Raw genomic sequence first — 16,877 nt, 5'->3', positions numbered from 1 at the left:
AGCCTGACAGGGAGGGACAACCACATAACCACTACACTGAGCAGTCAACAGTCCTGTTCAGGCCAGGACTTGCCTATCCCTCCTTGGCCACGTGGCCTTGTGCACATACGTCACCACCTTCACTCGCTTCTGCCTTCACTACCTTCAGATGTGGCTCCAGAGAGTTTACTCAACAGTGTGCCATGCCATATATCTGGTTCTGACGGTTCCTCCTGAGGTATTCTCTTTCCTCCAGTGTTGGACGGATCCACAACAAGTGTTTGGGGGTCCCCTTTCTCCCATCCTCCTCAGACAAGACAGTCATCACCGATGTGTCCCTCACACTTGGGAGATAGCATGAACCACTCGGGAATCCAGGGTGCATATCAACATTCTGGAACTCAGGACTGTAAGGAAGACATGCCAAGCATTTCTCCCATCCATTCACTCCCATCATGTTCTTATCAAGTCGGACAATGCCACCCCCATTTACTACATCAACAAACAAGGGGGCACGAAGTCAACTACTTTGTGTGTGGAGGCAGTCAATCTATGGAACTGGTACATTGCCCACAAGATCCTGTTATCTGCAGCCTATCTTCTGGGGACTTAGAACGTAATTGCAGACTCACTCAGCTGACAATTCGTGACCCATCATGAGTGGGAATTCCATGACACCGCAGTAAGCAACATCTTCAACCAATGGGGGACTCCAACCAGGGACCTCTTCACCTCCCCCGTCAACAAGTTTAGCACATACTGCTCCAGGGGAGGTATTGGTCCCCACTCACAAGGTGGTGCATTCATTCTCCACTGGTCAGACAAGATCAGTTACACCTTCTGCCCTCTACCACCCCTGCCATGAGTACTCCACAAGATCAGGTGGGATAGAACAACAGTCATCCTGATTGCCCCACTCGGACGCAGACAGTTCTGGTTTGCCAACCTTCCCAACGTGTCAGCTCACCCTCCACTTCCCATCCCCACTTTCCCTGAGCTACTGACTCAACACAGCAGCAAGATTAGACATTCTGATCCACAGACACTTCACCTCAGAGCATTGTATTTGGATAGGCATCTTCTCTACAACAGGCGTGTTTATCAGAAGTGCAAGACATCCTCTTGAGCAGCAGGAAGGAGTCCATTCGGTGTTCTGACTGGGCCAAGTGGAACTGCTTTGCCTCCTGGGCCCAACAGAAAGGGCTTTCCCCAGAACAGGTGGAGATTCCCCTTCTTTTGAATGAGCTCCTGTCCTTGAAGGCATCGGGTCTTGCCCTCAACTATTTCAAGGACCATCTAGCAGCAGTTAGCACTTTCCACCCTCCACCTCACCTCCAGTGGAAGGACACTCCACATTTACACACCCATTTACTGCTAGGTTTTGGAAGGGCCTCATCAGAACCTTCCCATCTGTACAACCTATTGCCCCCCAATAGGACCTTAACCTAATTCTGCTGGCACTAATGAAACAGGTCTTTGAGCAGCTAGCTTCCTGCTATATGTCCCTCCTTTCCATTAAAGTCACCTTCCATGTGGCTACCAGTTTGGCAAGAAGGGTAGGTGAACTTGGGGCCATGATGGCAGACCTGCCTTTCACCACTTTCCATAAGGATAGTCTCTCTGCGTCTACATCCCAAGTTTCTGCCAAAGGTCATATCCCAGTTTCATATCAATCAAACCATCCACTTACCTGTTTTCTTTCTGAAACCTCATGCTTTGGAATAGGAGTGATAACTTCACTCCCTTGACAGCTGTTGGGCCTTGGCCTTCTACTTGCAGAGGACAGGACTGGTCAGGAAATCTCCTAGATTGTTTATCACAATAACCAGGAGGGTTAAGGGGCAGGCAATCTCCACAAAGAATCTCCAATAGGGTGTATTACACTATGCTATCAGTTGTTGGGAGTGCCTCCCTCCCCTGGAGTGAGGGCCCATTTCATGAGAGCCCAGGCTTCAACTGCAGCCACTCTCCATGATGTTCTGCTTTGGGACATACATAGAGTAGCCATGTGGAGTTCAGTATATATCTTTGCTAGGCATTATGCCTTGTTGCAGGACTCTGTGATGGATGCATTTGGCACAGCTGTCCTCTGCTCAACCATTCCATCCTCACCTTTGCACCTTCCTCCAACTTAGGTACTGCTTGTTAATCACACTCAATGGAATACAATAGGGATCATCACTCGAAGAAGAGGAGATTACTTACTTGTAACTCAAGGTTCTTTGAGATGTGTGTTCCCTATCTGTATTCCACTTCCTGCCCTCCTTGCTCTCAGCTGCAGATCTCTTGGATTTGCAGTGGAATAGGAACTGGAGATGTGGTCAGTCTGCCTCACCCTTTAGCACCTCTGATGAAACCATGAGGTGAGCCAAGGGTGCATGCGCATACCAACGGACATTATTACTTGAAAAATCTGCAGCTCCAGATGCACGGTGCACATGCATAAACCCACAGTGGAATACGGATAGGGACCACACATCTCAAAGAACCTCCAGTTATAGGTAAGTAACCTTCTCTTGCCATTGGGAATATTGAAATGCCAGTAGCGATCCAGCCTACTCCTTGCTCCCCTGGCTCATGAAGCTGTACACTGGCCACCTTGACAGCACCAGGAAATGATTAACTACCAGCTCAGCAGGTGAAGAATGACAGTTGAATGTGCTTTTGATAGATTGAAGGGATGCTGGCATTGTCTACTCACAAGATTGGATCTCAGTGAAAAAAATATCCCAATGGTTATAGCTGCCTGCTGTGTCCTGCATAATATCTGTGAAGCAAAGTCGGGGGAATTGCTGCCGGGGTGGAGCGTGGAGGTGGAGTGGCTGTATGCTAAGTTTGAACAGCCAGACACAAGGGCTAAAAGAAGAGCTCAATGTGGAGCCGATTGTGGAGCAGCTGCTACCAGCGGTACTCCCGCTCCTCCCATGCTGGCATCACAGTCTCATGGTTGGCACCATTCCCGATGCTGCTGCTCCTCCTGGTTCCAGAACAGTGGCAGCTCATATGCCAGCCCGGCCTCCCTTCATAGTCGTCAGTCGATGAGACAGGCTAGTCAGGCTGAACAGCCTGCTCTGCTGGTGCCACAGCAGGTGCAGTGGCACCGGGCTCCTTGGCTGGCACCGTGGTACCAATGGGCCCCATGGCCCCCGACGCAGCCCCCGGTGGTGGCTCACTCGGTGGCCAGAGCCTTGGAGAAACTGTTAGCCCTTCTATTTCAGCCTCCCAGAAAGGAGTCGGTGGGGCGTTCATCTCCGGTTCCGCACCCAGAGGGCGACCAAGTGGTGGGACCTCTGGCACTGGTGGACATGCAGAGTACCGCACCACCATCCTCATCCTCTCCTGATGAGGCAATTCCATCCCTCCTAGACCTGTTTCACAGGAGGACTCTAAGACCCACCAGGAACTGTGGAAAAGGGTGGCATCAAGCCTCAACCTTCAAGCCGAGGATGTGGAGGAACCCTTGGACTCTCTCTTCAATGTCTTCTCGGCCTTGGCACCGGGCAAGGTGGCCCTTCCACTCCACAAAGGAGTTCAATTTGTGGGGCTCTCTGTCCAAATTTGAGGACTCCCTCCAGGAGTATGACAAGAAGGAGTTCAAGGCACTGGTGGATGAGGGTACAGCGGCTGACAGGGTGACCCTGCAGGAAGCATCGGATGCCACAGATATAGCTGCAAGGTCTGTCCATGAGGAGGGCGTTGTGGCTCCTGCTGTCTGGGCTGTCTAGCAAGGCACAGAACTCCTTGCAGGACCTCTGTTCGATGGCAAGGCACTGTTTGCGGAACAGACAGACGTGAAATTGCACGGCCTGAAAGATTCCCGCACAACTCTTAAGACACTTGGCCTCTATGTCCCGGCTCCAGCCAGGACCAAGTTTAAGCCTCAGCAGGCTCCCACCCAGGCCACCCACTCTAAATATGAGCCCCCTTATAAAAAGTCATGGGACTATTAGAAACACCCGCAGAGGCTGTCCTGGTCTGCCCCCCAACCTGGGCTTTCCAAGGGCAAACAGGCAGAAAACATCAGTTTTGACAGGATGCCCAGGGGCGACTTACCAGTTCATACCAGGGATCCATCCACAATAAAGCTTCCCTTCTCCAACCAGTTGTGTGCTTTTCTCCCGGAGTGGTCACAGCTGACGTCGGACTGTTGGGTCCTCAACACTGTCTCCCGGGGCTACACCCTCCAGTTTACGTCTACCCCGTCCAATCACCCTCCATCCCTGTCCCTTCTGGGGGACCCCCCTCACAAGGCCCTGCTTGAGCAGGAGATGGGGTGACTCCTTGGCCTTTGAGTGTGGAAGTGGTGCCAGCAGAGTTCAGATGCAAAGGGTACTACTCCTGCTATTTCCTTATCCCGAAGGCCAAAGGGGGGCTCAGGCCCATCCTGGACCTGTGAGGCCTGAATCGGTACATGGTAAAGCTCAAGTTTCGCATAGTCTCTCTGGCCTCCATCATCCCCTCCCTAGATCCTGGGGACAGGTACGCCGCCCTCAGTCTGCAGGACATGTACTTCCACATTCATATATTCGAGGGGCACAGGCACTTCCTCCGTTTCACAGTTGGGCAGGAACACTACCAATTTACGGTCCTCCCGTTTGGCCTGTCCACTGCTCCCAGGGTGTTCATAAAGTGCATGTCTGTGGTGGTGGCCTACCTCAGATGTCATGGAGTTCAGATCTTCCCCTATCTCAACAACTGGCTGGTCAAGGGCAGCTCCAGGTCGCAGGTGCAGGATCACGTGGTGCTCCTCCTGTCCACGTGCGCCACCCTGGGCCTGTTGGTAAACGACACCAAGTCCACGTTAGTCCCGGTGCAGTGCATAGAGTTTATCAGGGCAGTCCTGGATGCAACAACAGTCAGGGCCTCCCTCCCACCGGACAGATTCAAGACCCTAAAAGGGCTCATTGACACAGTCACAGGGTTCCCCATGACCACAGCCAGAGCATGCATCCAGCTCCTGGGTCACATGTCGGCATGCACATATGTGGTTCACCACGCCAGACTCAGGATGAGGCCCCTCCAGCTCTGGTTAGCCTCAGTGTTCTCCCAGTCCAGAGACAGGATGGACAAAGTCCTCACTGTGCCTGAACCAGTGATCATCTCCCTACAGTGGTGGTCCTCCCCAGGGAACATGCTCCATGGGGTTCCATTCAGGGTCAAGCCCCCATCAGTGAAGCTGGTGTCTGACGCGTTGGACCTGGGGTGGGGAGCCCATGTGGGGAAGGTTCAGACCCAAGGTCTGTGGTCTGCGCAGGACCTTTCCCTGCATATAAACGTCAAGGAGCTCAGGGCAGTCCGTCTGGCATGCGTGGCCTTCCACTCGCACCTGGAGGGCAGAGTTGTCAGGGTTCTCACGGACAACACAGCCTCGATGTTTTACATCAACAGGCAAGGCAGGGCCCGCTCCTCTGTCCTCTGCCAGGAAGCCCTCAGGCTGTGGGACTTCTGTATAGCCCATGACATTTGCCTACAAGCCCACCACTTACCAGGCACCCGGAACTCTCAGGCGGATCACCTGAGCTGAGACTTCTCCTCTCAGCACGAGTGGTCACTACACCCAGAGGTGGTGCACAGGATTTTCCAAGGGTGGGAAACTCCTCAGGTGGACCTGTTCGCGACTCGGCAAAACCGCCAGTCTCCCCGCTTCTGCTCCAGGGGGGGTGGGCGCCATCTCCGAGGCCTTCCTCCTATCTGGGTCGGGCCAGCTTCTCTATGCCTTCCCCCCGATCCCGCTGATCGGCAAGGTCTTAGAAAAGATAAAAATGGACAGGGCCCGGGTCCTCCTGGTAGTGCCAGCCTGGCCCAGGCAACATTAGTACGGGACTCTCACGAGCTTGGCAGTCGCCCCGCCATTGCCATCCCGCCTGGACCTGCTCTCCCAGGACCAGGGCCACCTCCTCCACCCCAGCCTAGCGGTACTCCACCTCATGGCGTGGCTGCTCAATGGTTAGGCCAGGAGGAAAGGACATGCTCAGAAGGGGTTCAGCATATCCTCCTGGAAAGCAGACAGCCCTCCACACATCTGGCCTACCTGGCAAAGCGATCTCGGTTTTACCGGTGGGCAGCTTATCGGGGTGTTTCAAAGGCCAGAGGAGGAGCAACAGGCAGGGCAGGAGCTAGGCAGCTGGAAGCAAGTCAGTCTCAGCTGGCTTGGGGTGCAAGGGGAGGTCCAGAGCCCTGGCCTTGGGCTCCCCTCCCCTCAAGATGGACTTGGCTGAAAGTCACTGATTTCTGTGCTAACAAGTTCTGTCCTACGCTGTGTTCCTGTTGACTAATAAACCTTCTGTTTTACCGGCTGGCTAAGAGTCACGTCTGACTGTGGAGTTGTGGTGCAGGGCCCTCTGGCTTCCCCAGGAGCCCCGGCCGGGCAGACGCGCTGCAGGAAGTGCACAGTGTGGAAGGGGATGCTGAATGCTCTGAGGTCAGACCTAGGAAGGTTGAAGCTGTGTAAGCTTCTTGCCCTGGAGACAGTATGCTCAGAAAGAGGAGGCATGCTCCTCCAGAGTCCTGACTGGCTTCATATGGAGTAGTTCCAGAGCATCGCCCTGGTGATTCCGTGACAACTGGTGGGAGAGGTGGGATAAACTGCACCCCATGGACACAGCGTCCTGCAGTAAGTGACTGGGGAGCAGTAAAATGAAGGGGGATTAGTGAGAGATGGGCATGCTGAAGGCTCCGAGAGGTGCAGTTCCAGGAGGTGGAGGAGCTTACGGCTTAACTCTGAGTGAGAGTGGACCCCCGAGAAGGGCTGTCTCACTGAAGGGGTTCCTCCCAGGGATCGTGGGGAGCTGAGAGAGCACAGGCCTGTGAATCCATGACCACTTGGGAACAGTGTGGAGATGGCCTATAACCATCTCCTTAAGAAGGACATTGTAGAGCTGTGCAGAGAGAGAGGGCTGCGCATTGAAAAGCTCACTAAGGCACAGCTGATTGCTCAGTTGGAAGAGGAGGATCGCTCTAAGGAGCCAGTTCCTGACCCAGCTTGGGCTGCGAGAGAGGCTGGGAGCAGCCAGGCAGCCCCAGGGCCCGCATCAGCTCCTGACCCAGCTGGGGCCTCAAGAGAGGCTGGGAGCAGCCGGGTGTCCTGGAGACCTATGTCCCCGACCGGCCGGTGGTCTCCACTGGGTTCCCCGTCAGTGGATCTGAGACGGATCGAATTGGAGCTGAGATCAAAGGAGTCAGAGGACCATGAGAGACAGGGAAGGCATGAAGCAAAGAACAGGAGAGACAGAGGCAGCATGAACTAGTGATGGCTGAGCTGAGAGGCAGAAGGATCCGCCCAGGGGTGAGTGGGGATGGACCCTGGGGTGCCAGTTCCACAAGGAACCTCGATACTAAATTGCTGCCCCAGGTTAAGGAGGGGGGAGATATAGATGCCTGTCTCACGGCCTTTGAGAAGGCTTGCAAGTGGAACCAGGTTGGCCCTGCAGAAAGGCTCTGGTGTCTAGCCCCCTTCCTGGGTCCCAAGGCCATAGAGCTGTTTAGCCAGATGGGCAGGGTGGCAGACTAGCTCTCACTCCTGGCCCCAGCATATATGTCTGTGTGGACTCTCCTGGGCTCAGGTCCCTCGGACCCCCAATGAGAGCGGGAGATGGTGGTCAATGGCGAGACATTTCTAGGGTGGCGAGACCCTGTGATAGAAAGAACTGTTGTCGGGCCCCAGGTGGTTCAGCCTCACCAGATGCTGAGAGGCTGTGTGACCTGGGTGAAGGTCCCAGGGATGAAGCCCCTCGCCCTGCCTATGGCCCAGATCCCTGTGCAGATGTAACCCACACACCTTCTGGGTGTGGTGTTCTGTCCCATCTAGTGACACCGAGACCACTTAGAGAGAGAGCTAAATGAGTCTGCTCTACAGCCTTAGCTAACAGCCAGTTGACTTTTAGCTCATGCGGTAGAAGCTCATGCACTAAGCTCCAGAGGTTCCCCGTTTCGATCTACGCCTGCTGATGACCGAGGTCTGTTGGTGTTACACAGAAACAGGAAGGGTTGGGCTGGCTGGTAATTGGGGTTCTCCAAGATATCAGCTGTGGCCTACTGTTGGGGGATGACTGTCTCTCTTTGGGACAGGATCCAGGGCCTGCTCCTGTAACAGCCGAGGATTTGAATTTGAATCCAGGGAACCAATTGGCTGAGACTGAAGTAGTCAGTGAAAATGCAAATGACCTTGCTGGCAGGGGGAGGAGCTGCTAAACTCGGGATACCTGCCTGTCTGTAACCAGTGCCCTGGAGCTGAGTGAGACACAGAGATACTTCCTACCCCACTGTACATGGAGGAGGTGGCTCAAGGTGGCTCTGATGCTATGAGCAAAGCAGTGGGCTCGCTGCCTGCCCTCACTGGCACTGGCACAGCAGGGGCAAAGCTGAGCCCAGGAAGATTAGAGACCCCAGCTGAGTGTGGGGAACCACAGCCAGGGCAAGACACCTGCTAACCAGGGCTGCCTTGTCCAGAGGTGCAAAAGGTCCAGGACAAGGATAAAGCAGCCTTCAGACACCTGCTTGTCATAGAGGAGCCTTTTCAGAAGGTGGCCCTGGACTTGGTGAGGGACGAATGGGAGGGGAAGACCTCCCCTGATGGAGAATCAGTGGTGGAGTATGTACTGACTTTCCAGGAAAAGCTCGCTGAGCTCGCGGGTCTGGCCAAGGAGAACCTAGCCAGGGCCCAAGGGAGGCAGGGGAGGTCTGGTACTACCGCTTAGCCTTTGGCACCGGGGAGCAGGTGAGGGTTCTCATCCTGGTGAGGAAAAATAAGCTGCAAGCTGCCTGGGACAGCCCCTTCAAGGTGAACAAGCAGGTAAATGAGGAGAACAATGTGCTGGAACTGCCCAACCAGGCTCACAGCCACCGAGGGGAGCAGGTCAACATGATGGAGCCATACTGTGACAGGGAGAGGCTGGTACTGGCCATGTGTGGCCAGTGGAAGAAAGGGGAAGATCCCCTGGTGGGTCTCTTTCTGAGACAGGAGTCAGCCCCTTGCTGGAATAAATTCCCCTTTCTGACCAGCTAACCCTTGCCAAGCAGGCAGAGATCAGAGAGATGCTGTATTCGTACCAACAGCTGTTTTCCAACCGGCCTGGGCTCACTAAACAAGCTGTCCACTGGGTGGAGACAGGAGCCAGCCCTCCTGTCAGGTGTTCCCCATCCAGAGTAACTGGGAACACAGCCCAGGCCCTGGAGGGAGAGGTCAGAGACATGCTGGCTTTAGGGGTGATCCAACCATCCACCAGCCCCGGGGGGGCTCCCATGGTGCTGGTCTCCAGGAAAGATGGGTCCATCTGATTCTGTGTGGTCTAACAGAATCTCAGTGCCATCACCCATGTATGGTGCCTGCCCATACCAAGCCTGATGAGATCCTAGACAAGTTGGGGGGGGGGTCTCGATACCCCATGACCAGGGATCTCACCAAACGCTACTGGCAGATGCCTTTAGATCCAGATGCCAGGTTGAAACCTGCTTTTGTCACCCCTTTGGGGCTGTAAAAGTCCCTGGTCCTACCTTTCGGGCTCAAGGAGGTGCTGGTCACCTACCAGCGCCAGGTGGATCAGTTACTGAGGAGGATGGAGAATTTTACCCTTGCATACATTGATGATATTTGTGTCATTAGCCAGACCTGGGAGGACCATGTGTGCCAGGTGAAGACGAGGCTGAGTGTAAAAGCTGACTGTAAAAGCTGGGACGTGGAAGGTGGGGATGGCAGAGGTGTCATTCCTGGGCCACAAAGTAGGGAGCGGCTGCCTAAAGCCAGAGCTGGCCAAGGTGAGGGCAATCAGAGACTGGCCTTCTCCCCAGACTAAGAAACAGGCCCAGGCCTTTATTGGGATGGTGGGGCACTACCGGAGGTTTGTGTCACACATTAGCTCTGTATCAGCTCCCATCACTGAGCTATGCAAGAAAGGTAAGCCAGACAAACTGGTCTGGACTGAGCAGTGCCAGAGGGCTCTCTGCATGCTGAAGAAGGTCAAGGGCCCAGTGCTGGGAAACTCAGATTTTGACAAGCCCTTTATGGTGTTCACCGATGCCCCAGACACAGGGCTGGGCGTGGTGCAGAGGCAGGCCAATGCAAAAGGGGGAGAAACATCCCATCACGTACCTGAGCAGGAAGCTGCTGCTCCGGGAGCAGGGCTATGCAGCCATAGAGAAGGAATGCCTGACCATGGAGTGGGCTCTTAAAAGGCTGTAGCTGGATCTATTTGGACGGCACTTCACTGTGTACCTGGACCACTCGCCCTGCTGTGGCTGCACCAGATGAGAGGAGCCAATGCCAAGCTCCTGAGGTGGAGTCTGTCCTTCCAGAATTATGAGATGGAGGTGGTCCATGTGCTCCCCCAGAGTCCTGACTGGCTTCGTAGGGAGTAGTTCCAGAGCATCGCCCTGGTGACTCCGTGACAATCACCTACTTATTAAAGACTGAGATCTGTGCCAAGTGCATTCTATCACCAAAGAGGTGTAGGGCCTCCAGAAAGAGGCAGCATTTTCAGAAAAAGAGACTTTCTACATTAGCAACCCATACTCTCAGATTGCATCAGCTCATAAACAACCATTTTGACAGGTTGCTCAAGAATTGCCGTGCCACTTTTCAGGATCTAGACTTTTGCATCTTTCCTTTCAGAAATCAGCCAAACTTCTTCCAAAATATATGGGCTTCAATTACACCAGACCATTGGGTACTAGAAATAGTATCAGTCAGATACTCCATCCAGTTTGAACTAAAAATCAACAAAGAAAAGTCCAGACTGACACCAATACAAAGAATAGAATTTACAGGAACTGTTATAGTTTCCAGAGCATGTCTGCCTCAGGACATATTCAAGAACATGTCCACTGTCATATCGCAGATTCAGTCAAGTCCAAACACCAAAGTGATGACTTCCCCAAGTCTTCGTGGACTTATGGCACCTTCCTTGCATGCAGGTTTGGCTAAAATCAATTTATGTTCAGAGCAGGCATTGCTTAGCTATGCCTCTTTTAGTACCACAAAATGTCCCAATGTCCCTAGATTGATGGGAAGATTCCGATTGTGTTTGAAAGAGGCTAACGTTTGCACCACACCTTCCATCCAGAACCATAGTGACAGATGCTTCCCTCTTGGGGGCACACGTGGATCATTGCAGTGTGCAAGGCCTTTGGATTCCAGACAAAGATCAGCTGCATATATATGTGTTGCAGCTCAGAGCAGTTCACAGAGCCTGCTCGGTATTCCTTCCATGTATTCAAGGTCAATCAAATTCAAATCATGATGGACAACATGACTGCCATGTTCTATATAAACAGACAAGGAGGTGCAAGATCATCTTTGTTGTGTCAGGAGGAAGTTTAACTACGGAACTGATGTATCCGTTATCAGATAGCCCTTACTGTGATTCACTTACCAGGTCTGTAGAATATCTTGGCAGACAGGCTGAGCAAACATTTTTCATCCAACCACGGATGGGAGATCAAGGACTTGGTCATACACAGTATCTTCAGGGATTTTTTGAGGAAAAAATGTTTTGTCTGAAAAAATTTACTGAGCACTAGTCCTATGACATTTGGATTCTGAAATAGAGAAGGAACTGAGTGGCAGCTGGGCCACTCCATTCTTTATGCTCAGTGCAGAGCACAAGGACACTCAAGGCACATGCACAGTCCCAACAGAAACTACTGGCCAAAAAACCATGCACATGTGCATGTGCACTACCAGCAGTGGAATATATACATAGACAACACGTTTCAAAGAACTCCAGTTACCATAGTTACTACTCGGAGAAGTAGCCTCTCTTTCTGTGATCTAATGACAATATAGTTATGAAAGCTCTAATTTCTAGTTGCTTCTTGTAGTGTCCAAAAAGGTGTTGCCATCTGATTGTTACTTGGTGGCCTATATGAAATGAATATGGTAGCCTGAGTAAAGTCTTTAGTGAACAAGTGTTAAATCATGAAATCGCCACCACAATTGTCACTAATTGGCCCTTTAGTTAGCAATCTCAGCAGAGAAGGTGAACAACAAATGGGCAAGGAAACTGAATACCCTCTTACTCCTAGAGGTGGGGCCCTCATGTTCAGGGCTGAGCATACTAGGAAAGCAGGATGGAGAAGCTTCCACTTGTACCCGTGCTCTACCTAGTCCGTGCACAAATAGAGGATGTCATATCTACAGAGCTGCCAGCTTGGCACCTTTCACCACCATTAATTTCAATAAAAAATTGTTTTAAAGGTTTGGATAATTTTATTACCATAACAGAATAATAATGTTGCTTACTACATACGTGCTGAAATAAGGCTAATCAAACTTCATGCTTCTGGGTTGAAACTAACTACCGCAGAGTTGGGAAAGCATTAACTCTTCTCTCCTTTGTCCAGCATTATGCAATTGCTAAAATACAGGATAGGTATTTTCCTCCTTTCTGTAAAGAATCAGGTAGTAATCTCTTCTGGTGATGTGATTCTGGACTTGATGAATCGATAGAAAGTCCTTTGTTCTTATGATCTTCTGTAGGGTCAAGAATGTGATTGGGTACTTTATCATCATCGAAGCAGGGCCCTTTCCATACTGATAAAGCAAAGCTTGAAAGGATATATGTAGCTTTCTGGAGGTTGAGCTAGAATGTGCCCACAACATGTGAATAACGAAGAGGAATAAAGTAAACAACAGAATAACAAATTCTGAAAATATCTGGAACTCTAGCATGTTTCTTCTCTGTTCAATTTCCAGTGCATATAGAAAAGAATGACAAACATGGAGGAGACGGTCTGGCTGATCCTATTGTAAACAAAGTAAGAAATTAGTTTCTTCACTTCAGAGATGAACAGTATAATGAGTGGAATAAACTATGTTCTATCACGTGGCTTGAAGGAATATTAAAGGCCGTACAAAGTGAATTCCTCTTGCTGAGGATTCGTCGTGAATCTCCATGTGGGTGTTAATTTTATTTAGGGCTGTCAAGCAATTAAAAAAATTAATCGCGATTAATCTCATTATTAAACAATAATGGAATACCATTTATTTAAATATTTTGAAAGTTTTCTACATTTTCCAGTATACTGATTTCAATTAGAACACAGAATTGAAAGTGTATAGTGCTCACTTTATATTTATTTTTTATTACAAATATTTGCACTGTAAAAAACAAAACCATGCTCCATACCTCGTCCCTCTCAGATTTTGGAAGGCACTTCTGATTCTTAAACCTTGGGTGGAATGCTGTAGCTATTTTTAGAAATCTCACATTGGTATCTTCTTTGCGTTTTGTCAAATCTGCTGTGAAAGTGTTCTTAAAACAAACATGCTGGGTCATCATCCGAGACTGCTATAATATGAAGTACATGGCAGAATGAGGGTAAAACAAAGCCAAAGCCAAAGACATACAGTTCTCCCCCAAAGAGTTCAGTCACAAATTTAATTAATGCATTATTTTTTAATGAGCATCATCAGCATGGAAGCATGTCCTCTGGAATGGTGGCCAAAGTGTGAAGGGGCATACGAATGTTTAGCATATCTGGCACATAAACACCTTGCAATGCCGGCTACAAAAGTGTCATGCAAACACCTGTTCTCACTTTCAGGTGATGTAAATAAGCAGCAGGTAGCAGCATCTCCTATAAATGTAAACAAACTTGTTTGTCTTAGCGATTGGCTGAACAAGAAGTAGGACTGAGTGGACTTGTAGACTCTAAAGTTTTACATTGTTTTGTTTTGTTTTTTAGAACAGTTATGTAACAAAAAAAAATCTACATTTGTAAGTTGCACTTTGATGATAAAGAGATTGCTCTACAGTACTTGCATGAGGTGAATTGAAAAATACTATTTCTTTTGTTTTTACAGTGCAAATATTTGTAATAAAAATAATAATATAAAGTGAGCAGTGTACACGTTGCATTCTGTGTTGTAATAGAAATCAATATATTTGAAAATGTAGAAAAACATCCTGAAACATTTAATAAATTTCATTGGTATTCTATTGTGTAACAGTGCGATTAATCATGATTAATTTTTTGAGTTAATCGTAAGTTAACTGCACTTAATTGACAGTCCTAATTTTATTATGTTTTGGGATAATACCCTAAAGTCCAGTAGCTTTAAAGTACTGTAAAATCTGCCTCTTGCAATTCTGCACTATCCAAGAAGGAGGGTGGAGGGGGCCTTCTCATGGCAATGCTGTGCTACTTATTGAGTGCAAGAGATTAATTATAGAGTAAGAGTTTAAGAGAGATTGCCAAACTGTAATCTCACTAACAGACTGTGTGGTTTGGCATCTTCACAAACATCTGTCTGCCGTTTAGCCCTAGATAAGTAAAGCCATGTTAAAGTGACTTCACAAGACCTATCTGTAAGTCTGTAATTGCTTACAGCACTCAGAAGCATATAACCTAACAATAGAAATATTTAGATTATGTTGACTATAAAGCAGTCAAAGGCAAAATCTTTTTGTCAATTTTTATTCTTACTAAAACATTTCCATATAGATTTACACATGTGCAGCTTTATGCAGTTAACTATGATGCTGCACTGGGCACTGTCTGTTCTATATTCTTTTGTACCTCATTCTCCTCACTGTAGTTAAGTCAATGGAATTACATTCAGTTTAAAACAAATGAATACTAAAATACTGATTTTTTTGTTGTTTTGATGTACTTTGAGGTTAAACAACAGAGGCATGGGCCAGAGACAGATTTAGTGGAAATACAAAAGACTCAGCAGCGGCATTTGACAGACTGGAGTTTTGCTGAACATTATGAGCCATGTCTTCTTCTTCAGGTATTTATGAGCTGTGATTCTCATAGGCACAATAGCTCTGGGGGCTGGTGCATAGAGTGCTAGTAACAGGATACAGAGCATTTTGTATATTATGTGTAGTGCTGGGGAGGAGCCGGTGGTCGTGGTACACATAGGTACCAACGACATGGGGAAGGATAGGAGGGAGAGCCTGGAGGCCAAATTTAGGCTGCTAGGTAAGAGATTGAAGTCCAGGACCTCCATGGTAGCATTCTCTGAAATGCTTCCAGTTTCACGTGCAGGGCCAGTTGGACAGGCAAAACTGCAGGGTCTCAATGTGTGGATGAGACCGTGGTGTAGGGAGGAGGGGTTTAGATTTATTAGGAACTGGGGAAGCTTTTGGGAGAGGGGGAGCCTATACAGGAAGGATGGGCTCCACCTAAACCAAAACAGAACCAGATTGCTGGCGCTTAACATTTAAAAGGTCGTAGAACAGTTTTTAAACTAAGGACTGGGGGAAAGCCGACAAGTGTGGAGGAGCATGTGATTCGGACATCTCTTAGGGGAGGATCTATAAATAGAGATTCCCTATGTCCTAATAAGGAGGAGAGGATGGAAAATGATAAAATACAGGGAGGATCTGATAAGAAAAAGTCAAACGAAAAAAAGTCTCATTCAATTATGTCATGCAACAGGGAACAGCCAAAAAATGACAAGTTTTTAAAATGCTTATATTCCAATGCTAGATGTCTAAATAATAAGATGAGTGAACTAGAGTGCCTAGTATTAATGAGGATATTGATATAATAGGCATCACAGAAACCAGGTGGAATGAGGATAATCAATGGGACACATTAATACCAGGGTACAAAATATATCGGAAGGACAGAACAGGTCGTGCTAGTGGGGGAGTGGCACTATATGTGAAAGAAAGCGTAGAATCAAATGAAGTAGAATTTTTAAATGAACTAAATTGTACTATAGAATCTCTATGGATAGTAATTCCATGCTTGAAAAATAAGAATATAGCAGTAGGGCTATATTAGAGACCACCTGACCAGGATGGTGTTAGTGACTCTGAAATGCTCAGGGAGATTAGAGAGGCTATTAAAATTAAAAAATCAATAATAATAATAATAATGGGGGATTTCAACTATCCCCATATTGACTGGGTACATGTCACCTCAGGAAGGGATGCTGAGATAAAGTTTCTTAACACCTTCTTGGAGAAGCTGGTCCTGGAACCCACAAGAGGAGAGGCAATTCTTAATTTAGTCCTAAGTGGAGTACAGGATCAGGTCCAAGAGGTGAATATAGCTGGACCACTTGGTAATAGTGACCATAATATAATTAAATTTAACATCCCCATGGTGGGGAACCTCCACAGTGGCCCAACACTGAAGCATTTAATTTCAGAAAGGGGAACTACACAAAAATGAGGAGGTTAGTGAAACAGAAATTAAAAGGTACAGTACCAAAAGTAAAATCCCTGCAAGCGGCATGGAAACTTTTTAAAGAATCATAATAGAGGCTCAACCTAAATGTATACCCCAATTTTAAAAACATAATAAGAGAACCAAAAAAGAGCCACCATGGTTAAACAACAAAGTAAAAGAAGCAGTGAGAGGCAAAAAGGCATCCTTCAAAAAGTGGAAGAGAAATCCTAATGAGGAAAATAGAAAAGAGCATAAACTCTGGCAAATGAAGTGTAAAAATATAATTAGAAAGACTAAAAAAGAATTTGAAGAACAGCTAGCCAAAGACTCCAAAAGTAATAGCATTTTTTTTTAAATACATCAGAAGCAGAAAGCCTGTAAACAACTAGTGGGGCCACTGGACAATCGAGGTGCTAAAGGAGCACTCAAAGACGATAAGGCCATTGTGGAGAAACTAAGTTAATTCTTTGTATCAGTCTTCACTGTTAAGGATGTGAGGGAGATTCCCAAACCTGAGCCATTCTTTTTGGGTGACAGATCTGAGGAACTGTCCCAAACTGAGGTGTCATTAGAGGAGGTTTTGGAACAAATTGATAAACTAAACAGTAATAAGTCTCCAGGACCTGATGGTATTCACCTAAGAGTTCTGAAGGAACTCAAATGTGAAATTGCAGGACAACTAACTGTCATATGTAACCTATCATTTAAATCAGCTTCTGTACCAAATGACTGAAGGGTAGCTAATGTGACCCCAATTTTTAAAAAGGGCTCCA

The 16,877-nt window shown here is 48.4% G+C and overlaps 1 protein-coding gene across 5 annotated transcripts in view; it reads left to right on the top strand.

The window, feature by feature from the left end:
* Window positions 1-16,877, top strand: part of SPAG17 (sperm associated antigen 17) — a 270,281-nt gene that overhangs the window by 146,309 nt on the left and 107,095 nt on the right. For 4 of the 5 annotated variants that reach the window (XM_039529265.1, XM_039529257.1, XM_039529239.1 and 1 more), the window contains 2 exons: window positions 12,668-12,729; window positions 14,582-14,710. In XM_039529265.1, coding sequence (XP_039385199.1) covers window positions 12,668-12,729; window positions 14,582-14,710 — 191 coding nt within the window. The remainder of the gene's footprint in view (window positions 1-12,667; window positions 12,730-14,581; window positions 14,711-16,877) is intronic. The other variant, XM_039529250.1, reaches the window with a different exon arrangement.

This window comes from Mauremys reevesii, linkage group 1 (assembly GCF_016161935.1).
Source record: "Mauremys reevesii isolate NIE-2019 linkage group 1, ASM1616193v1, whole genome shotgun sequence".
In the NCBI taxonomy this organism is placed as follows: Eukaryota; Metazoa; Chordata; order Testudines; family Geoemydidae; genus Mauremys; species Mauremys reevesii.
The sequence above is the reverse complement of the archived record's forward strand: the minus strand, read 5'-3'. Positions and strand labels throughout refer to the sequence as shown.